The following is a 20,547-nucleotide window of genomic DNA, read 5'->3' as shown; positions in this document are numbered from 1 at the left end:
TTTCTTCGCCAACAACTTTGGCCTACTGTGTCCCTTGTCATTGCAACTCGCCTATCAGAGGCCAAGAGATTTATCATGACCTACTTATTCTTACCAGTTGCAGATACTATAGCTGGGCGATCGCAACGTACAGTCGATAGCCGTGAAGCTTTGGCTGTTGGCGGTGGCCATTCTGGCTGCCGTAGCAAAAGCCCTTCAAATACTTCTGCTCTCCCAGCCATGGCTGAGATGCCCTTGTGTGCTTTGTATGTTCCTAATATGCTCTTTACTTGTGAAATTGATCAGCCAACTGTGTCCTTACGTTCCACTCACAGCGTGGGCGTTTCGCGAGGGTCGATTTCCCTGTGAACGTGTCAATTGACAAACACAGCGTGCGTATGCACAAACCCAACGCTACGTCAAAGCTTGCAAGCGTGCCCTGCGAAACCTAGAGCATTTAAAGAGGTTGTATGTAGCTGATGCGACCACAGCAGTTATAGGCGTGAAATATCTTCTAATTGCGACTCATAGCGACATGAATCTGACACCCATCACGAGGAGAAAATTTGTTAATCTGATCCCCATGTAGGCTCTATTCAGACCGTCGGTCGAAAGTCGTTCACTATTCAATATTGCGATAATCTGTTAACGTGCACCAGTGGGAGATGAAGCTAATAATGGGCAAACCACCGCGAATCAACAATCTATATTTTCGTGGTCTTTGAGCAGGGCCAGAGCTCTGAATCTCTCTTGCCAACCTAGGCGATGCGACAGTTATATAGTGTAGCACATTATTAGACTTGTACGCTAAATCGTTATAAAGATGGTTGATGGGAGGAACTACTTCCTCTGGGACTTGGCTTGTGTTACAGCATTCTTATGCTAGAGGAAGGCATTCAACGACAACAGTACTACTCCCACGAATCAGATGTCAACGCTCGAGGGAATACGCTCTATATTTCGCCGACGCCAAGGCTCGCAACACAACATAAGGCCTAGTTATATAACTCCGATGATCACTGTGGCGGACTTTACATAAGCCAAGCCGCGTTCTGCGGCCGCAAAACGCGGCCGCAAATCCGTAACTCCACTCCGCAACGAAATATTTCAGGTTGCCGCACGCCAACAGCGCAAATCGCTCGTAAGAGGTGGATCTAGCTCGGGCAATTCGCGAATCTAGCTATACTCTCGTTTACGATTTCTAATTCTTAATCGCTAGTTATTAATATCGGGCTGTTACAAATCCTTTCAGAATGCGTTGCTTTGTCTCTTATCCATGTGAATTACCAAGCAGTTCACCTGATAGCACATACATCGGGTCTATCATTAAAATGCTCAACTATTTTCAAGATTTATGGAGCACGTATGGAGCAAGCAAGGCTATAAATTCTTCACTAGAGTCAAAGCGCGTAGAGTATAAATGCCTGATTCTCGAAACAATAAAGACTTCCAACGTTCGTAGCTCTACATCTCAGACAACCACATTATAGTGAGGCGCAATTCTATCGAACTTCATTCATCCCGATAAAGCAATTCGTTATGGCCGACAAAAAACTTATTGTAGTTGTTGGTTCTACTGGTAACCAAGGCAGCTCCGTTGTGAACACTTTTCTGAAAGATACAGCATGGAGGGTTAGAGGGCTTACTCGAAATCCTGCTAGCTCAAAAGCCAAGGCACTCTCTGCTCGCGGCGTAGAAGTCGTTCAGGCTGATATGGATGATATTTCCAGCCTCTCAGCCGCTTTTCGTGATGCCAATGCCATTTTTGTTGTGAGCGACTTTTGGGGGATATACGGTGCCCTTGTTCAACAAAATAAACACACCAGCGAGCAGCGGCTAAATCTGCTGGCGGGAGAAAGCGAGCTCCAGCAGTTGAAGAATGCAATCGACGCCGCTTCTCAGGTGCCCGGCTTGGAAAGGTTCATCCTGTCTACCCTCTCCAATGTGACAAAGTGGTCTAGAAAAAAGTACACTCATGTTTATCATTTTGACCTCAAAGCGCGCGCATCTGCCTACGTTGAAGAGACGCACTCAGCGCTATGGGCCAAAACTAGCCTTTTTCAAGCAGGTCTATTCTTAAACACCTATGTGGAAAGCCCGAATTTTATCCCTCACAAAGTAAGTCATTCCGATCAACAACCTTGTATAGTTAAAGGGAAAGAAAGATAATGACATATTTCAGAACGAGGATGGTATCGCCCAATTCATTACTACGATGGCTGCCGATTTCAAGCTCCCGTGGATTGCCGCAGACGAAGACACTGGTCCATTCGTCAAGGTCCTGATTCAGGAAAAACCGGGCAAAAATCTCATTGCTTATCGAGAGTGGGCAACTCTGCGAGAAATGGTACAAGCTTTCCAAGAAGCCTCTGAGACCAAATCTGAAGTGGTGGTTGTACCTCGTAGCCAACCAAATGAATTCTTGCCTCCCGATTTAAAGCTCGAAATCGACGAAGGGTTTCTTTATTTTGAAGAGTTTGGATATGAAGCTAGAGATGACCCAACAATCATCCACCCGAAAGACGTGAGTGTGCTCTCAAAGCAGCTGTTGTGCTTGAAATATGTGTTAACAGAATTATACACGTAGCTGGAAGAGCCTCCGAAATTGGAAACAATGGAGCAGTATTTCCGTAAGCGAGATTTTTCTCAAATATTCTCTACATAAAAGATTGATATCATCGATATTCATGAATAGCGAAGTCGCAAATGCGTAGCGAGAAAATAATATTCTAGGTTGAAAGCGGAGGCAGGTGGTTTGTTGACGAGATTTATACATCTAATATTTCTCTTCGAGTTCTAAAAGTAGCTATCGCCTAAAAATACTATGGAGAGATGCCAAAATAGCGATTGGATATTAAATTAAATAAGTTGAACCCTAACTACCTCTTGTGGGACCTGTAGTCCGTAAAATTCTTGCTGAGTGTCATGAGTCTACCCATGAGCTCCGATTGTAGATTTTAGGCCACTAGCCTGTCCCACTCGGCTCCCTCAATCGCTATTTGTTCTGGCCTAGGCTGAATAGTATCAGTTACTGTCCTTTTGATGCTGGATAGACCACCTAGAGGGAACAGGGCGATCCTTTCTGCCAACTTCTCAACGTAATCGTACAATCCTTCTGGTGTATCAAATGCCTTGTTGACATAGCCATATTCTTCGGCCGTCTTTGGATCAATATCATTTCCAGAAAAAACGAATTCCATAGCGCTAGCTCGCCCAATATGCAACGGCATCCATGCAACGCCCCCTGCGCCAGGATGAAGGCCGAGTGTTGCTTTAAAATTGCTGAAGCGAGCATTCTTGGAAGCGAATATCATGTCACATGCTGCAAGGAACTCGTTTCCTATGCCACGAGCAGGACCATCAATCATGGAAATCACAGGTTGTGGCAGATTGCTCATATTCAGGAATACTTTGCCGTTGAAAGCTGCAGTCCCAGGCGTGTTTAGATCGGGCTCGCCTGTACAGGTATATCAGGTGAGCATATCTAAATTATATCGTTTCCAAAAGAGAGACAAACTAACCAGGTGTGGGGAAGATATCATAATGCGCACTGAAGAATTCAGGATTGCCGCTTTTGAAGATGACGACTTTTGTTGAGGTATCATTTTGGAGAACAGTTACAAGCTCATTTAGCTCGATAGAGGTTTCCTGACAAAACACGTTGACCTCGCTTCTTGTATTTTTGATAGTGACTGTCAAAATAGCGCCATCAGCGCCATCCTTGTGCAAGGCTAAAGTCTTAAAGCTGGTCGACATGGCGACAGCAAAATGCAGAAAAAGGGACAGGACACGGTTCATAGTGGGCAATTTATAAAGCTAATAGAGGTCGATGTTATGGTGTTTAGACTGTAGAAACTATAGAACACATGAGTTAAGGGACATGTATACTTCTATTTATTCTTTCAACTTTGTGTTTTGTTATAGCATGCTATTTTAGTATCGCGGTAGTAAGTACGATAAACTCCGTATGTAGTAAACTAACCAGTATTTGCAAACGATTACGGATATTGTTTGACCGCCAGAGATTATTCAATTGGTTGCTACGCAGATTTGTAAGAAGTATGAAAAGTCTATCCGAAAGCCGAATTTGTTTATATATACCTAGAGAATCGTGGAGAAATATGTTACTGATCTATGCAACCTTACTGCACGATCGAGTCATGCGCGAGCCTATGTTGCCCCATTGAAATATATATTTATCTATTTGACGTGAAATTGCAGTTTCTATATTACTAATGGGTTTTAATAGAAAGCACCCCTTCATAGAATTCGAATAATGGACCAGCGAAATTTGCTTGTACCTTTCATTCACGTTGACGTTCACGCCAGCTTCAACCGAAGCGTAAATTCTGCACATCGTGGATCTTACGGTTACCAGCTGGGGACAAACTTCAATCCGAGCATTTTAACAAGAGCTTTTTGAGACACACAGAGCCAATGTGGTCGGAAAGATTGTTTGCGATACCTCTAGAGCGAATTCGTCGAGGAAACGCGCAATCGAGCTATGGGGCTTGGTAATAGTGTAATTCACATCGCTTCATATGTTACATTTTGGATCAACGGAAACGTGTTAAACGAGCTTACTCCAGCTATCAATTCCATAACCAGTCTTGATGTAATATAACACTATGCACACAGCCTTTTTTTGAGATACTTCAGCATTATCAGTTGCAATTCTGGTGGGTTTAACGAAGGGTCTGCGGCCGGGTTTCACCAGCACAGAGAAGCACTGACCCTCATCCGCTTCGAAGTTTACAAACGATACAGATATTTTGCTGGCTCGGAGGAGATGGAAACATTCTTTCCAAGAAGAAAATGTAAGATTCTGCTGTTGAAGAAGAGATGGGCTTCACTCTGGACTCTATAGCCCGTTTTGAGTATTCAGACCCCGCTGTGGCGACGCCCCAGCCCTATATCCAACAAGCTTGGTCTGGTGCTTAGTCGATGGTGCGAAAACGCCTAGATCCGACTTTTCAGCGGCGCTGGTGTGCGGTGTTGCGGCACTTCATATCGAATCTCGAGGGAAAAGTAATGCCGCAGCAAGGTGCCACAATATTAACGTCAAGCTCACTAAGTGCCTACACGCACATAGAATACCAGGGACAAATTGCGGACTCGGTTTTGACTCTGCAAGGCCAATAGTCAACAGATATGCCTAGCATTGGCAAGTTGTTAAAGACATACTAGGAATATAGAAAGGCAAACAGACGCTGGAACAATATTCTACCCATAGGGAATGCATAACTTTGTACACGGTATGACATTAGTATAAGCCTGAACTACCAACTATATTTGTGTATCAACAAAAGTAAAATATTTGTGCGTCTATTTATTCTATTTATGCAGCACATGTAAGCTTTAATCGACTAAGAGTATGTAGATGGTGCAATACTGCATTCATATCAGCACAGACCCTGCGTATATTGTAGACTTAGCAGCACTAACCAGTTAGTATTTAAGAAAATGCGTATACTTTGTAGCCTGTAATGGTTTCAATCTTGGGGCATAGAATTCTTAGTGTAATAATAGAAGATTCTATGGCCCCGATATAGGACACTAATTTTGGCCTTTGCAATTGATCGTACTGCATCTTCGCGTACATCCGATAATATGTGGTCATACGGCGATATGCGGTAACATACGGTAATATGCGGTGATATGTAGCCATACAATTGGTGAGGTATCTCTGCGCTCACTGTATCGCATTCCGGCTTTACAAATATTCTTTTATTATCAAGTTTATTTCTAAATTTGGCGAATCTTGAGAGATTCGCGCCTTGAATGGAGTCATGTGTGTAGCTATGGGGATGAAGCCCTATTTACTAGAAGAAGATGGCTGGGATAAGAGGACTGCTGGGAATCAAGGGGTATGGATCTACTCCAAAATGGTCTAGGCTCATCTTACGCCACGTGCTAGAACATAGATTCTATGGCCCCTGAATCCTTGAGGATTTAGAACTGGCTTCCCTACATGCTCTAGACTGGAGCCGCGGCTTACCCTATATCTACTCTTACATTTTAACATTATTAAGTAAGGAGAGACTATAGATTTCTCCTCTACATGTTTATAAAGTACTCACAGTTGGTGTCTGCAATGTATAACAACCGTACTACTATTTCTATTTGTAAACCGTCGATTGGCAGCTTAATGTCGGCCGGGAACATTTCCTAATGCAACTCCATCAGACTCCCACGGGAAATTTAATGTTGCCATGCCGTCCAAGGACTCGTTTCAAATGTAACTCTGTTTATTTTTGAGTCTGAAGCAACCCCAATACTACACTGATAGTTTCACTGTTGCAACATTTTGGCTTCATGATACTTTACGGATCAAATAGTACACCGCTTTCAAATTATCGTTCTTATGTATGTTAAGTTCTGATACAGTATGCTGCAATTAGAAGGCTAGGTTATATAATATAGAGGCCAAATAGAGAGCGTCTCCACAGTAAGTATATATAATTCTTGATAAATATATGTATATATATATACTCTCAAAGTTATTAAAAGGCTTTGTATCCAAATAATGCGAGCTTTATGCTCGGCCTCCCGGCCAGTAAGTACCGAAACGGCCGTTGCTCGATGCAATGACTGGGCTGCCGTGCGAGTCGTCAACATAGACGTAGTCAGAGCCAACCTTCTGGAGATCCCAATCGCGAGGGATTGTGTTAATCGAACCGTCAAGCGCCTCTGTAGCCTTGATCACCCATTGCCCATCATTCTTCATATCATACGCTCCTGTAGGCGCACCGTCCAGGATCCATTGTGTGAATCCCTTCCAGGCTCCAGAGTTGTCCAGAGACCAAGTCAAAACACCACCGTCACAGCCACGAATGAGAGAGACATCGCTCCAACCGACGCCATTTCCGTCCCAGCTGACCTCATACCATGAGCCGAGCCACTGCGCCTGCCCGTTAAGCATGTATTGGTCGACTCCGCGCTGGATGCGGCCTTCGAAGCCATCAGGGAAGGAAACAAATTGAGTCTGGTTGGCCCCAACCCAAATGTACTTCCAAGGAACAGTATCGCAGTTGTTGTGGTAGATGTAAAAGCCCCGCCAGTCCGTGTCAGCATTGGTGATAGTGACGCCTTTGCCGCCGGTGTCGCTGTCGCCCCAAGTCAAAATGGGCGAGCTGCTGCATGTCCAGCCGCGCTTGGACTTCATTCCATTGGCCTTGACAGACTGGCGTTCTAAGCCACCCGTCTGATAACTTGTAAACCGATCTTGCGATACGGCTTTGATAGCATTGATATCGGGCACGGTGCTATTAGTGGGAGCTACTCCGGAGCTTTCAGTTGTTGGTAGCGCTATGGCAGCGCCAATAAGCGAAAGAAAAGAGATGGCACGCATGGTAACAGCAGATGTATGGATAGGCAACCTTTGTTTGGACAATGCTTGTGAGATGGCCAGATTGAAAGACGAGGTGAAGCAATGTCTTTATTTATATACTTTCCCCCATTATTAACAACATACTGTGAGACTGGGATAAATCAACCTTGCTTCAAGGATATATCTTGCCACTGTCACCATTCTTTCCTTACAACTGCCGTCGCTTCGGTAGTTGTCGGGAGATTCGGGTTCTAGAACAAGCTCAGTGTTAGTGATAGGATTCGCTGGTTCCATAGCTCCAATGGTGTGCTGTGATAGAACCGAGTCAGCTGAAGACAGTTGTAACCAAATTCGGTCCTGAGAAATTAGAATAGCCAAGCTTGGTCAATAGTTGTAAATGGCCTATGATAAATGCAGAAGGAGAAGAGTTGCAAAGGATGAGTATATTATTATAGCATGGAAAGGATCCTATGTCTTACTGCTGCGGCTTTATATCGGCAGGATCTAGCCGTGCCTATGAAGTATACCTATTGTAAATTAAATCATCTTTGCCTTCCTTTTGGAGAAACAATGAATATGTACCCACAGATAAAGGATTCAAGGCAGCAGTCTTAAGCGCTGTCATGCTAGGAATTATAACCCGTCCGATGCCCGATATCGTATAGCGCACCGGCAGGGTTACTTCTTAGTGGCTATGAGTTAATTCCGCTTTAGCAACCAAGCTGAAAATGTACCTGAAAATCATACCACGAGGTATATATTTCATATTACAATAAGAGCGATTAACAAGCATTTATGCTTACTCGCTCTTAGTTCAAAAAAAGAAAGTGAAAAGAGAAGAGTAAGAAGAAGAAAAATCTGTCAGCAGAGTACAATCCTTCCACGGAATAAGTTGCTCGCATGTTTGGAAACTATAAATATTTATAGGAGACGGAATGCTGTTGTAATACAATAAAAAAAAGCAGCCGCTATCAAGTCTGTGACATTTAAGTTGCATCTTGAATCTCTTTGTTCACAGCTCAAGAAGAGATTCATCTTTCTTTCCTTCGCCATTGGAAGATCGAGGGCTTGTATTACCAACTTCACATACACTTCTACATTTTACCTTCATACATACTGCCCCTTCGCCATCATGCTTTTCTCCGGCAAAAGGATAAGCGTAGCTGCTTCCCTTTTCACGTTGTCTCTTGCCGATCCGTGGCCAAAGCGTGGCCTGGCGGCCAACGATGATATCCCCATCGGTCAGTTCAGCGGGTCATGGAATGGCTACGGTTCGCAGGTCAATTGGCAATACAACTGGGATAGCACAACCAGCCAGAAGCAAAGCTGGGCTGAGTTTGTACCCATGCTGTGGGGCACGCAAAGCTACCATACAAACCAGTGGTTCGACAATGCTTGGTATTGGCTTAATAATGGAGGTTCAGGGCACTTGCTAGCCTTCAACGAGCCAGAACAATCCGGCCAGGCCAATCTAAGCCCCGGGGATGCTGCTGCAGCTTGGAGGCAGTACATGGAGCCTTTTTATGGTCATGCTCAACTCGGTGCTCCTGCCGTCTCTAATGACGGCTACAACTGGCTGAGTCAATTTTTGCAGGCCTGCAGTGACTGCCACATTGATTTCATCCCAATTCACTGGTACAATGATTATACACTTGAGGCGGATCTGGAAAACTGGGTTAATAGCATATGCGCGCTTGGCAATGGCCGTCAAGTCTGGATTACAGAGGTACGCTGCTCATATCAGTTCCTATCTAGAGAGAAAGAATGCTTACCCAGATACTAACTACCTAAATAGTTCCAAGCATTCGGAACAATTGACCAGCAGAGTCAGTTTTTGCGATCGGCAATCCCGTTCCTTGATAACAATGGTTGTGTCTACCGTTATTCCTACTTTGGTACCGCGGATAATTCGAAAGTGCTGCTACAGAACGGTGGACCTTCTCTTTCTCCCTTGGGTGTTCAGTATACCTTCAGCCCTTACGGCTCGGGCAATGGGCCTAACTAGGACAGTGACGTTCATTTGGAGGTTATACCACTGTATATATGATATTTTCAAATAGATAGTCAAATAAAAGCGAAATATACTGCTTCAAATAAATGGTCCCCAATATTATGGTCAACCATTGTTCATAGCTGGGTTAGTCAACTCGCAAAAGTTGAACATGGCTATATTAAGTTCCAGGTGATAAGGGTAATTGTGAGTATGAAATTGATTACCAATTGCTATGCTCCTATAGATATCTACTCCATGCTATTACTAGCGTCTCTTCATTCTATTATTCTCTACGTAGCTGTTGAAAGAGAAAGAAACACCCCCTTAACAACATCTAAGCCAGTCTTTCAATGTAGAGAGCTTTGTCGTAATAAAGACACAATTAATTCATGTAACTAGTATATAATTCTATGTAACTATGTATCTTGCGTGGCTATATATATAAAGCGACTTTAGAGAAGAATAAATAATTCGGCAAATTCATGATTGAAGACAGGGATGTTAAATTCTGATGCTTTCAGGGTAGCGGTGAATTCTCCTTGTCTCCAGCCTAAATCTGAATTTGAATAGCACTATACCTTTATTAAGGCTGTCTGGGGTTAGGAGGGCAAGCAGCGCCAACACAGCAGGTAATTTGGCCCGACTGGCACTGCCCGAAAGAGTTTGCAGCGCCATCGTTGACATAAGTCCAAGCAGCGTGCTGGCAGGGAGCGAAGAAAGGCGCAGCTGACGTGGCTCCTTGGTCGCTTCTGAGCGGGTTAACACAAGCGTTTTGCCCGTCATTGTTCTTTGTTTTATGTTAGCTACAGCTAATTGGATAGATGTACAATAACGCCAACTTACGCCGCAAGAGTTGAGGTTGAACAAGTTCTTGTTGCAACCAGTTACAATCTGTCCGTCACAAGAGCAAACAATGGCAACAGAGAAACCGTTTCTATGAATGCATTAGCTGACAGGAAAAAGAGAAAATAAATCACAGTTCATAACTCACACATAAGAGATATCAACATCGGCTACTGCAATTGAAGACCCCTGAGGGACAACAAAGTTGGCCTCAATTAGAGAATCATCGCCAGTAATAGCCCAGCCGGCGTCGTTAATAGCGACGTTACCAATCCATCCGGTTGGTACAGCAAAGGCCGCAGTGGCGCCTGCGGCCATAGTGCCGGGACCTACATTACCCGACACAGCAGAAGGACCGTTGGGGTCGTGAGCATGCGATGTCGAAATAGCATCGCCATGGCTGTTAACAACAGTGATCGTCAGGAACTGAGGAGGACTAGCAATGTCTAGACCATGAATATTAGGAGCAGCTGTGGGGCCGGCAATTCGAACAGTAGATGCAATCGTGCCTTCAGTGCCAGTCAATGCAGGCTGAGGAGCGGCAAGGATAGAACTGGCAAGGCCAAGTAACGAAATGTAAGTCAAGCGAGCCATTTTAGACGCAGAGAAACAGCGTCAAAAAGAAAACGAAACTCTCTAACACCGGATAATTGAATTACTTGTGACTGATGAAGACATCATGAGAAGAGCTCTGGAGCGAGATCCCTCTTTATAGATGCTTTTCTTACTGAGGATTGTGCTGGCATCTTTAAAGTTGGTTGTATTTTATTTAACCGATACTAGAACTTGCCTCCCATTTCAGTCCTTGCAATCGTCCCCTTTGATGCTATTGTTGCTGACAGTACAATCTCTTGAGGACCTCAAAAACTGTCGAGGTTGTCCAGTTTCGGTCACTACCAGAGACAGAGTAGCTTTTTGAATCCTATAGCCAGGCTGATTGAACATGATTGGATCGGGTATAAATATGAACCATTATTTGAGCATGGAATACGACTCACAACCTTCTCTTTCTGTATAATATATATCTTAAAACATCCGATTATGCGGGTCTCGGCTACTTAGGGCCGATGAAAGGCCTAATAAATCCCCGATCAAGTATAAGGGTGCCGTAATGAGCATAGATGCCAAGCTGTCTAATTTTCTATAATTTACACGATTTAAAATATAGGTGGTGATTACTGCTCCCTAGGTATGAGTAGTCAGGTAAGCCAATATGCCCTCTCCTGATCATTTTACATCCTACTTTAACTAGAAGGTTTATACTTCTAGTCAAATAAAAATTGAAGAATCCTTACGCCGTTTAGGGTTACTCTTATGTCAATGTTACCATAGCTTACATGGAACACGCGTTTGACTCTTAAAAAGGTCTATGAACTACTTATAATTGAGTAGCTATGCATCACCCTTGGTGGTTAGTGTCGGCTAATATTATTTAGTGCTATGATAAGCAGCGTTCCTTCCAGGCAACTTTGTGTACTTGCGAATACAAGCTGGGCATAAATATATGTTATTGTGCTATTGAGCGCAGTAACTTGGTCATTTTCTTAACAACTCTGAAGTAAGCTTTGCTTCATTAGTTTCTAATGCTTCACGGAGGCTCTTAAATAGCCAGTATCAAACTACATACCGTAGTAATAATATTTTGCGAGGTGGAGGGCAAATTACAACCACTAGTACCTAATATTGCCTCATCAATCCTTCATACAGGGGTCGGGTTGTTGGCACATTGGAGTAGAAGATAGAGTAGTAGCTAAATCAAGAGCCACTAGTCCTACCTGTTCCTGAAGTTCACATAACAGTTATAAGATAACCTCTTCCCGGACTTCTAAACTATTCCCTGCATTCTGTTAATAGCAGATGCTGGGCGGAAGCCGGGCTGCCCTGGCCACACAACATGTGGCCTAGTGTGACTGTGGCCTAGTGTGTCCTATACGGCACTACCCGAAATCCAATTACTATGCTTATGCACAACTGCCGCTCTAGCGCAGCAAAAAGTGATTAGACGACTTGGATTATAACAACTGAGATTTGTAATACATAGACTTTGTATAGATACACTGGTAATACTAGAAGTTGTGCGGAGTGAGGCCAACATCACTCGACGAACGGTGAATACATCGGATTGAGATATTGGAACCGGCTTTTTTGGTCAATGCCAAGATGTCAACGGTTCTCTTGGCCGCTTCTTAGTCTTTATCTCGAGTTTCACTACTACTGCATTCTATGCGATTGGTGCCAAGGCATTGGTTCTGGTTTCCACAAAAACTCACAACTCGCGCAAAGCTGTTCCTAAAGCTCTACAGTCTGTCTGGGCTCTTGTCATCTTCAATTTCTTGAGTGAGGTTTAGTAATTTGAATTCCCACTATTCTGGATAAAAAAATAAGCACGCTAGAATATACTCGTAAGCTTGATAAAATAATACATCGAATCATTAGTGTTTACGACAGTGCAAGCTGCCAGCCTCGTTGCCGGACAATATCCCTCCAACCTATTGTCTCTGTCTCTCCCAATTGAGCCCTCTGCTCCCAAAGTTCTTCCAAAACCTCCCTACAAGCATTCACATTCCGAAACCTCCTCCACTTATTCATTGTGTAAAGCCTGTTCTTAATTCGCTCAATGTGTGTTTCGTTCTTCGCCTCCCCGCCAGCAATAAAAAGCGGAAATAGTAAAGAGCACTCGGCCAGGGATCCCTCGGGTACTTTTTGCGCCGCATCACATACCAATTCAACATACACATCAACCCCCTCTGTTAGTATATCATCCGAGTGTTGTGGAAAGTATTTTTGCAAGACATAATGAAGGTATATGAGTCCCGCGCTTTGATACGTCTGGCTGAGGAATCCGAGCGGTGTGTCGGCGGAAGCAGTTGGGCATTTCCATTCTCGAAGTTCAGCAGCAATGTCGCGTGCTCTTTGAAGAAATGTATCGTAATTGGAGCTTGAAGGCAATCCTCCAAAGATGTCAGCATAGGCGTCTTCTTCTGGGCTGCCACCATCGCCAAGTGATAGCTCGTAGTCAGCGCAATCGGCGTTTAAAACACTGATCTCGGATGTTAATAGCATGATTTTCGACGCAAATGCAAAGTAAGGATCCGCCATCTCATCATCCGCAGACATCCAATAATCGCCAGTGATAAGGGGCCTTCTATCCAGTGACACGCTCATCAGGATATCGTGATACGCAAAGTTTCTAACCAGCCACTTCCGCTCAACCGATTCCAACCAGTAGCCGTTAATTATGCTTCGTGACTTTTGCAATGCGCCTTCTTGAACATCAGAGATGCCGGATTGCAGGACGGCCGCAGCTCCAAATAGATGGTGTGCCCAGCCGCTGGTAGTTGCATCCGAGATAGTCTCCATGGAGCACATGGCCATCGTTATAGCTAGGCACATTTCCCCGGAAAGGTTATTGCCGTTAAGGGCGGCGCTAAGGTTGCTAAGAACCCTGCCCCGATGTTGGAGAGAGACATTGTTGAAACTGGGGTCTCGTAAGGCAAGATGGGCCGATGACCATGCAGCCATTGCATCAAGCAGAGTAGCGCAGTCAAAGGCCATTGGCAACAGGACTAGATCCACTATTAAGGAATATTCTAGACGCAGAGGAAATAGCTGTATCCAACTAACCTGACAGGAAGCAGTTATTTTCAGCTGTTGCTGATAGCATAATGGCGAGGGTGGAAGTGTAGTATCGCATCATGGTCCTTCGACTGGAGCTCAGATGATCCACAGAATCTTTGGATCGTACAAAATCCAGCGGTTCAAAGATCTTTGAGACCCGTACGACTTCGGAAACATTGTCGCCATGTGGAGAATTGGAGTTGTCGTAGCCCCAGCGTTGACGCACTTCAGAACCAGCCGAGTCTCTGGCAGCATCTTCCCCGCAAGTGCTTGATACAACCTCTCGGGGCTTTTCGTGCTTGCAAACGAGGTTAAGTCGTGAGCAGTGCCCACAAATCGGAAGCCCCTGGTCGCATTTCTTCTTGCGCTGTCGGCAGGTTAAGCACCCGCGGCGTTGTCGCGTGTAACCGCCCTTCTTGATCAATTTGCGCTGGGAAATCTGCGGTTGCGGCCTTGAAGCCGGTAATAGCGAGACCGGCAACGTCGACATTGCGACTATAGGGGCGAGACGGGCGTCAATGGCGGCAGGCGGCACACACTTCCAGTGGGGGGACGTTTGATGACCAGATGTACGCAGCGAGTAGTCCAACGTAGGTTATATGAGATGGATCTTCCAAGGTGGTAGAAATAAGGTGACAGAGAAACCGAGAGTCGGAATGCGTCCATGCGCGGCGTTAAGGGCGGCGGCGAGCCTGTTATCTTATTAGGGGACGCTGCCGAAGATAACGGGCTGAGTATCTATCAGTTGTGTGGAGAATGCGGAGTAAGTGGACAATGGATAACGACTGGAAACGCAAAGCGCGGGGAACTTATCTGATAGCGCGTGGCAAAGTGGTTGTATTGGGTTAAAAGCTGAATCCACAAAGTTAATACGTGAGCGTGCTAGTTGCATTGAGATAACTCGTACATAATACAGATAGCACTAGAACGAGTTTATCGCCCCTCTCGCACGCGTTTGACTATTTCTGGATGTCAACCATCTTTTGCTAGTTCGTTCTTTCTTTGTTGCTCCTTATTTTCTCGGTGTAGAGCCCGGGGAGGTTAGAAAACTGTGGAGTAGCTTAACAATCGCGGAGAATGAAGAGTTATCATAACATCTGCAATTCATATTGTAATACTAACTATTGTTTTTTATTCCCATCTACATAGGGGAGTTTATATCCCATGCAAATTTCAATGATGAAATTCACCACCGTAACTCTCCAACTGAGGCCCGGTAAAAGTTTTACGCAACTTGGCAGCCCACACAACAGCTGTCACAACTAGACCCACAGCCATGACAACAATCAAATAATTCATGGTGTTGGCAGTGACGGGATAACCGACGGGGAAGCAGAAACAAATAGAGAAGAAAATGACAAAGAGCGTAGCAACGGCGTTTGTAATGTAGCCAAACTTTCCAAGAGAGAAAGCTCGCTCCGGAAGAATGCTGCGGCCTCGGAACAAGAGGGCAGCCTGGGGTAGCGCAACCGTGATATTGAGCGCGAATAGGGTGAGATTGATGAAACTGCTGTACGCTGTAGCCGACGCCACATAGAGAACGCCGATGATAATCTGCAAGACAAGCATGATTGCAGTGGCGCGAACGGGACTTGACGCATTCAGATGAGAAATGAATTTGGAGTAGGGGACGCCGCCATCTCGTGATAGCGACCAGATTGTTCGGCCGGCGAAAATGAATAGATTGAGAACAATGTCGTAGAACATGACAATGTAATAGACTGCCCAGATGGTTGTGGCCACCTTTGAATTCAGCGCCTGGTTGTACACCTCCAGAATGGGAACGCCGGATTCGATAAGGGCCTGAAGATCGGTGACAACAAACATGAGCGCAATGTTCCAGGCAAGGACTGTGACGATACCCAGGGCCATGGTTGTGATGATGGCAATGGGGACATTTCGACTCGGATTCGGCACTTCTTCTGAAACGTGTGTCGGGGCATCAACGCCACTGTACGCCCAGAGACATCCAGTAACACCGATAAAAAAGGCCCATCCATCTGACCATCCACTAACATTTGTATATTGCCTGAAGACAAAGTCGGTAGACTGTTTCGTATCCTGGACGGTTAGCAGCGTAACCAGCGAGGCCACGAAGCCAACAATGGACAGCACAAGAATCGTCACGCCCAGTTTGCCAATGGCTGTAGGGAAACGAGACGTGGCCCCAAATGCAATGATGCTCAGCAAGATATGGAGCAGGTATGTATGCCAGGCTTGTATTTCGTAACCGTCGTTCCACAGATTGACAAGGTCAAGAATCGAGCCAGCGACAAAGAAGTTGCACGATGCCGTTGCCGCCATGATGTAAATCACCGAAATCCAGCCTGTGAAGAACGCGGCGACTCGACGTGTCGATTGGGGAAAGGTCATGTAAACGATGTGATACTGGCCGCCAGCAGATGGAAATGCGGAAGCAAGTTCAGCAAAGCCGATGTTAATTGTGGCCATGACGATTCCGGCAACAATGAGGCCATAGATGAGACCTGGGCCGCCGCCGCACGAGAGCGGGACGGCAACTCCAGAGGCAAAGGCCACCCACGAGTTCATTGTAGTGAAGCCGAAGGCAATGACAGAGAGAAGGCTGTATCGCTTCTTGAGCTGTTCTTCAGGCTGTACAAACTTTGACTCTTCCACATGGGATTGGGATATGGACACAGAGTCCACAGCGTTGGGCTTGTCAGCCATGGCGAAGACGTTTTTTGGCTTGTATTATCTGAACAATTTAATATGCTGGATAAGGAAGAATCAAAGGGGAAGAGGGAGAGGAGTTGAAGAGCTTATATAAATACTAGCTGGCTTCACTCAAAGGAAGTAGATATAAAGGCAGTAAGGGCCATTTTTATGGATGACTTGTAGCAGAGGACTGTCAGGTTATCAAAGATCTAGAAATGTTCACCACACCAAGACTTGGCGGATTCGGATTCAGGCGAGCTAAAAAGTGCGCTTTCCGGAGGCGTATTGCTAGCGTTGGCTGGTTCTTATCGGTACTTCAACCCGCGTAAACGTAGGGGTTGTTTAACAGCCGAACAGGTTGCAGCCAAGAATCGAGACTCCATTTTTTATCAAGCCACGTGCCGTGGCGATGGATTTTGCGAACTATAAACGAGGGTTCGAAGACAAACATCAAATACTTGACAGCGTCTTGTACAACTCCCCGAGGAACTGGGCAGACTTGTAACAGCACTCGCGTTGACTTTGGTGCTGATGCTGAGATCATGTCTGGTGGCTAATCAGTTTTGGCACCATTTTAGCAAGTCAGAATGCGCCTATTCGCGGCCGATCTCGGGCTTCACACAAGAGGTAGCTTCCCCAGACAATATCCCCCGCCGTTGACGCCGTGGGTGGAGAATGTGGAGAATGCGAACACCAACTATTAAGCTGAGCAACCCTATAAATGGTAGACGCTGCAAGGCAAAATGTGCTGGATATAGAGACTTTGTTTATATCGTTTCTTCTCGTTTCCTTTGTAGGTGTTGTTAAGCGCTCCTTGTCTCCAAATGAAGTTCATCACATGGCTCAGCATCCTCGCCTTGGCTGGCTCAGGTTACAGCTGTGGCGGGCATGGTGATGAGAAGGAATGGAGCAAAGAGGAATTGGCTGAATTGGAGGCAAAATGGGGGCACGAGGTATGTGACGAACTTGATTTGTAGTTTCCAGCCCGTGTTGACAGATTGCAGTGGTCTTTCAACGGCATCGGGTCATTTGCTCATCTAGACTACGTCAAGTGTCTCACAAACCCGCAAGAGAAATATGACATTGCAATTATCGGCGCGCCTTTCGATACCGCAGTCTCGTTCAGACCAGGTAACTATTTTTGCATGACCCAGGTGATGACTGTTTACTCACCTTCTCACAGGCGCCCGATTTGGACCCAGAGCTATTAGACAAGCCTCTTCTCGTCAGACGTCGCTACGCGCATTCAACCCTCGCGCCAACATCAATCCCTATCAGAACTGGGCGAAAATCATTGACTGCGGGGATATCCCCATCACGCCTTTTGACAATAATATTGCAACCGAGCAAATGACGCAGGCTTTCAGAAATCTCGGTAGAGCTCAGCCCATAAGCTCACTGAGCAAAGGTCGGCCTAAGCTCATCACTCTTGGCGGAGATCACAGTTTGGCTCTGCCTGCGTTGAGATCTTTGAAGGAGATTTATGGAAAGCCGGTTCGGGTTCTTCACTTTGACGGTATGTCTTTCTCATAGGCTTTAAGGGAAGCAGACGGAAACTGATAGACTCTAGCTCACCTGGACACCTGGAATCCCGCCGCATACCCGTCAGCCTGGGGTTCATCACATTTTACTCACGGCTCCATGTTCTGGATGGCTAACCAAGAGGGGCTTCTGTCAAACTCATCGACAAGCCAGTCTGTTCATGCCGGTCTGCGCACTCGTCTCAGCGGCTCTGACTGGGCGGATCACGAATCGGATACCGCCCAGAACTGGGTGCGCTATGCCGCCGACGAGATTGATGAGATCGGCACACAGGGTATCATCGATGGTATCATGTCAGTATTAGGAACTGAAGACCCGGTCTACCTGTCTGTTGATATCGACGTGCTGGATCCCGCTTTCGCACCTGGTACTGGAACCCCTGAACCTGGCGGCTGGACTACGAGAGAGTTTATCCGAATCCTGAGAGGAATTGAAGGCCTAAATATTGTCGGCGCTGACGTCGTGGAGGTCAGTCCTGCCTACCAAGGAAGAGGTGAAGAGACGGCTTTGGCGGCGGCGCAGGTTGTGTATGAGATCCTAAGCTCTATTGTCAAGAGGGGTTTGGAAGACGGAGCTCGAGAACAGCCAAAGGGTATAAAAGATGAGCTATAATGCGTGTATATATAAGCTTTATACTAGCGACTGTTTCCTATCAGCGCTGAAAATCTGTATTATAAACGTGCACAAATGATGGCACGAATCAATTAACATGATGGGGGAATTGGAAACAATTAATTGCTCTTCATCAGCTAAAAGATACGCGTAATATTATGGTGATATCACACTGATATTAGCGGGCTAAGCAGCTAACTTCAACCGCTAAAGGGCTCCGAGGCTGTTTGTTTCATAGGAACATCAAAGCCACGTACCTTACCCTTGTATGCTCCGTCAACTTATGACGATACACATCTACTTTGAAAGGGTTTCTCTTTACGGTCATCTTTGCTTCTATTATAATAACAAAATAAGCGACAAATTGGACATCTACGCTATGGATAAGTATTACAGGACAAGTAGCCGCGTTGGCTCCCTATGCTCATTCACTTATAGTTATGCAGTATGGCGGGGCTCAACCCCTCTTCTAATGTCTTTGAAGGCAAATTAAGAGGCTGTGATATGGCATAAGTCCAATCAAGCAACAGTGGAGAACAATACACTGTACAGTATATGCAAGGGTAATAAACGAAATGCAAATGGATATGTAGCATCAGTTTCTCATTACCACACCAACCTACTCTTTAGATAGGACAATGAAGTATTGTATATCCAAGATACTCGCATGACGTAAATTCCCTAAGTCGTCCACTTGGTGTTTTACACGTCACGGCAGTACGCGCAGTAGCTCCCTCATCTTCTATTGGACAAGTCAACTACTTCATAAGACACGTAATATTGTTGAGAGGCCGTCCACTTATTAGTAAGACAATCGTGAAGCCTCTCAGCGGCTAGGCCATTGCATAAATAACTCGGATTTCCCTTTTCAAAATTTGTCAAAATATTCCTCCATTTATCTTCGTTATGAACAGAATTGCCTCTATAAATCCTATAAAGTGATATATTCTCCCCAGCTTCTACATATTGACTTGAAGGCTGGTCTATACACCTCCAAGCAATGTCGCTTCCTACCCTCAATCACGTCTTTACCATGGCGATCACGCCAAAGGAGCCAATTAATGCCGGTGAAACTCCAAGAGGAAAGGCAAATTGGTTCGAAATCACGGATGGAACAATTACTGGAGCAGACGGCAGCCATATTGCGGAAGTAACCTCTGGTGGAGGAGACTATCTTACTCGATACGTCGAAGACAATGTTGCTGAAGTGGACATGCGGCTGATAGCCAAAGACTCGAATGGCGAGCTGTTACGCCTCAGTGTAATGGGTTATGATTATCTTGATCGAGCAACTATGCTGGCTTTGGATGGCCAGGCTGGCGAGGATTCGGGCAGTGACACGTCGAATATCACTGAACCGTATGGATTTGAGATACTCAAATGTAGCACGGCGAGTCAAAAGTACAGGTGGATGAATTTTGCAATCTTACTTGCACGTGTAAATTTTGTCTTTGGTGCTGCGGGTATTGACAGTGTTGTATACAAGGTATACCATGTCACAAACTAGGATTGCACGAACAGATAATGTAGTGGGCAGAGAGCGTAAGGCAAGAATTGGATATACTCGAGTCAATTGTTGAATGAAATATTTTGGATATTGATTTATAAATGTGCCATTAGAGATAGTGCGAAGATTGAGCCACTTTTGCTGTGTACACATGATTAAGCCAATATCAACCCTTCAACGGAAATGCTTAATATAACACAAAATGCTTGGCCATCTTTCATTTAAATAATTCTTTATATAAGGTTCCTTTTATATATATCTTAGCAGTTTATATATGCTATAATTTATTCTCATTGTAAACCGTTTGGATGATCTCGACCACTTTATCAGGATATTCAAAATTGGTGAGTGGCCAGATGGTAGACTGAATGTCCAAATATGAATGTCAGAATCCCTCTGGGCTTCTAGAATAAATTGCTTTTGAATGTTGCTCCAACGACAGGCTAG

At 45.2% G+C, this 20,547-nt stretch overlaps 9 protein-coding genes across 9 annotated transcripts; 4 read left to right on the top strand and 5 right to left on the bottom strand.

Moving 5' to 3' along the window:
- Positions 1–1,518: 1,518 nt before the first annotated feature.
- On the top strand, positions 1,519–2,644 carry TrAFT101_000166 (uncharacterized protein; the record flags this gene model as incomplete). The annotated part of the gene is made up of 3 exons (XM_066125933.1): positions 1,519–2,097; positions 2,162–2,503; positions 2,567–2,644. The coding sequence occupies 3 exons, from the start codon at positions 1,519–1,521 to the stop codon at positions 2,642–2,644; spliced, it is 999 nt and encodes a 332-aa protein (XP_065982030.1).
- Positions 2,645–2,936: 292 nt separating this feature from the next.
- On the bottom strand, positions 2,937–3,777 carry TrAFT101_000165 (putative secondary metabolism biosynthetic enzyme; the record flags this gene model as incomplete). Its single annotated transcript, XM_024910301.2, has 2 exons — positions 2,937–3,436; positions 3,501–3,777. The coding sequence occupies 2 exons, from the start codon at positions 3,775–3,777 to the stop codon at positions 2,937–2,939; spliced, it is 777 nt and encodes a 258-aa protein (XP_024755876.2).
- A 2,657-nt stretch (positions 3,778–6,434) lies between these two features.
- TrAFT101_000164 (uncharacterized protein) lies at positions 6,435–7,664 on the bottom strand. The gene has a single exon (XM_024908959.2). It carries the CDS (start codon positions 7,328–7,330, stop codon positions 6,515–6,517), a length of 816 nt encoding a protein of 271 aa, XP_024755875.2. The 5' UTR covers positions 7,331–7,664; the 3' UTR covers positions 6,435–6,514.
- A 580-nt stretch (positions 7,665–8,244) lies between these two features.
- On the top strand, positions 8,245–9,401 carry TrAFT101_000163 (uncharacterized protein). Its single transcript, XM_024901283.2, has 2 exons — positions 8,245–9,035; positions 9,105–9,401. The coding sequence occupies exons 1-2, from the start codon at positions 8,442–8,444 to the stop codon at positions 9,312–9,314; spliced, it is 804 nt and encodes a 267-aa protein (XP_024755874.1). The 5' UTR covers positions 8,245–8,441; the 3' UTR covers positions 9,315–9,401.
- Positions 9,402–9,885: 484 nt separating this feature from the next.
- On the bottom strand, positions 9,886–10,739 carry TrAFT101_000162 (uncharacterized protein; the record flags this gene model as incomplete). The annotated part of the gene is made up of 3 exons (XM_024904525.2): positions 9,886–10,089; positions 10,146–10,236; positions 10,294–10,739. 3 exons carry the CDS (start codon positions 10,737–10,739, stop codon positions 9,886–9,888), a joined length of 741 nt encoding a protein of 246 aa, XP_024755873.1.
- Positions 10,740–12,487: 1,748 nt separating this feature from the next.
- TrAFT101_000161 (uncharacterized protein) lies at positions 12,488–14,449 on the bottom strand. Its single transcript, XM_024908958.2, has 2 exons — positions 13,770–14,449; positions 12,488–13,711 (listed from the first exon to the last, which is right to left on the bottom strand). The coding sequence occupies exons 1-2, from the start codon at positions 14,251–14,253 to the stop codon at positions 12,585–12,587; spliced, it is 1,611 nt and encodes a 536-aa protein (XP_024755872.2). The 5' UTR covers positions 14,254–14,449; the 3' UTR covers positions 12,488–12,584.
- Positions 14,450–14,797: 348 nt separating this feature from the next.
- Positions 14,798–16,629, bottom strand: TrAFT101_000160 (uncharacterized protein). Its single transcript, XM_024908957.2, has one exon. It carries the CDS (start codon positions 16,449–16,451, stop codon positions 14,937–14,939), a length of 1,515 nt encoding a protein of 504 aa, XP_024755871.1. The 5' UTR covers positions 16,452–16,629; the 3' UTR covers positions 14,798–14,936.
- A 268-nt stretch (positions 16,630–16,897) lies between these two features.
- Positions 16,898–18,727, top strand: TrAFT101_000159 (uncharacterized protein). The gene is made up of 4 exons (XM_024902132.2): positions 16,898–17,392; positions 17,444–17,570; positions 17,623–17,955; positions 18,010–18,727. The coding sequence occupies exons 1-4, from the start codon at positions 17,264–17,266 to the stop codon at positions 18,591–18,593; spliced, it is 1,173 nt and encodes a 390-aa protein (XP_024755870.1). The 5' UTR covers positions 16,898–17,263; the 3' UTR covers positions 18,594–18,727.
- A 775-nt stretch (positions 18,728–19,502) lies between these two features.
- On the top strand, positions 19,503–20,403 carry TrAFT101_000158 (uncharacterized protein). Its single transcript, XM_024908956.2, has one exon. It carries the CDS (start codon positions 19,594–19,596, stop codon positions 20,098–20,100), a length of 507 nt encoding a protein of 168 aa, XP_024755869.2. The 5' UTR covers positions 19,503–19,593; the 3' UTR covers positions 20,101–20,403.
- The last annotated feature ends 144 nt before the right edge of the window (positions 20,404–20,547 follow it).

This window comes from Trichoderma asperellum, chromosome 1 (assembly GCF_020647865.1).
Source record: "Trichoderma asperellum chromosome 1, complete sequence".
Taxonomy (NCBI): domain Eukaryota; kingdom Fungi; phylum Ascomycota; class Sordariomycetes; order Hypocreales; family Hypocreaceae; genus Trichoderma; species Trichoderma asperellum.
This window is presented reverse-complemented; position numbering and strand designations above follow the sequence as displayed.

Bases quoted from the DNA above. Each gene is read 5' to 3' on its own strand.
- TrAFT101_000164 (XM_024908959.2), bottom strand. From the start codon at position 7,330: ATGCGTGCCATCTCTTTTCTTTCGCTTATTGGCGCTGCCATAGCGCTA.
- TrAFT101_000163 (XM_024901283.2), top strand. From the start codon at position 8,442: ATGCTTTTCTCCGGCAAAAGGATAAGCGTAGCTGCTTCCCTTTTCACG. The intron at 9,036-9,104 runs GTACGCTGCTCA...CTACCTAAATAG, and splicing joins GTCAAGTCTGGATTACAGAG to TTCCAAGCATTCGGAACAAT.
- TrAFT101_000161 (XM_024908958.2), bottom strand. From the start codon at position 14,253: ATGTCGACGTTGCCGGTCTCGCTATTACCGGCTTCAAGGCCGCAACCG. The intron at 13,712-13,769 runs GTTAGTTGGATA...TAGTGGATCTAG, and splicing joins AAATAACTGCTTCCTGTCAG to TCCTGTTGCCAATGGCCTTT.
- TrAFT101_000160 (XM_024908957.2), bottom strand. From the start codon at position 16,451: ATGGCTGACAAGCCCAACGCTGTGGACTCTGTGTCCATATCCCAATCC.
- TrAFT101_000159 (XM_024902132.2), top strand. From the start codon at position 17,264: ATGAAGTTCATCACATGGCTCAGCATCCTCGCCTTGGCTGGCTCAGGT. The intron at 17,571-17,622 runs GTAACTATTTTT...ACCTTCTCACAG, and splicing joins CGCAGTCTCGTTCAGACCAG to GCGCCCGATTTGGACCCAGA. The intron at 17,956-18,009 runs GTATGTCTTTCT...GATAGACTCTAG, and splicing joins TCGGGTTCTTCACTTTGACG to CTCACCTGGACACCTGGAAT.
- TrAFT101_000158 (XM_024908956.2), top strand. From the start codon at position 19,594: ATGTCGCTTCCTACCCTCAATCACGTCTTTACCATGGCGATCACGCCA.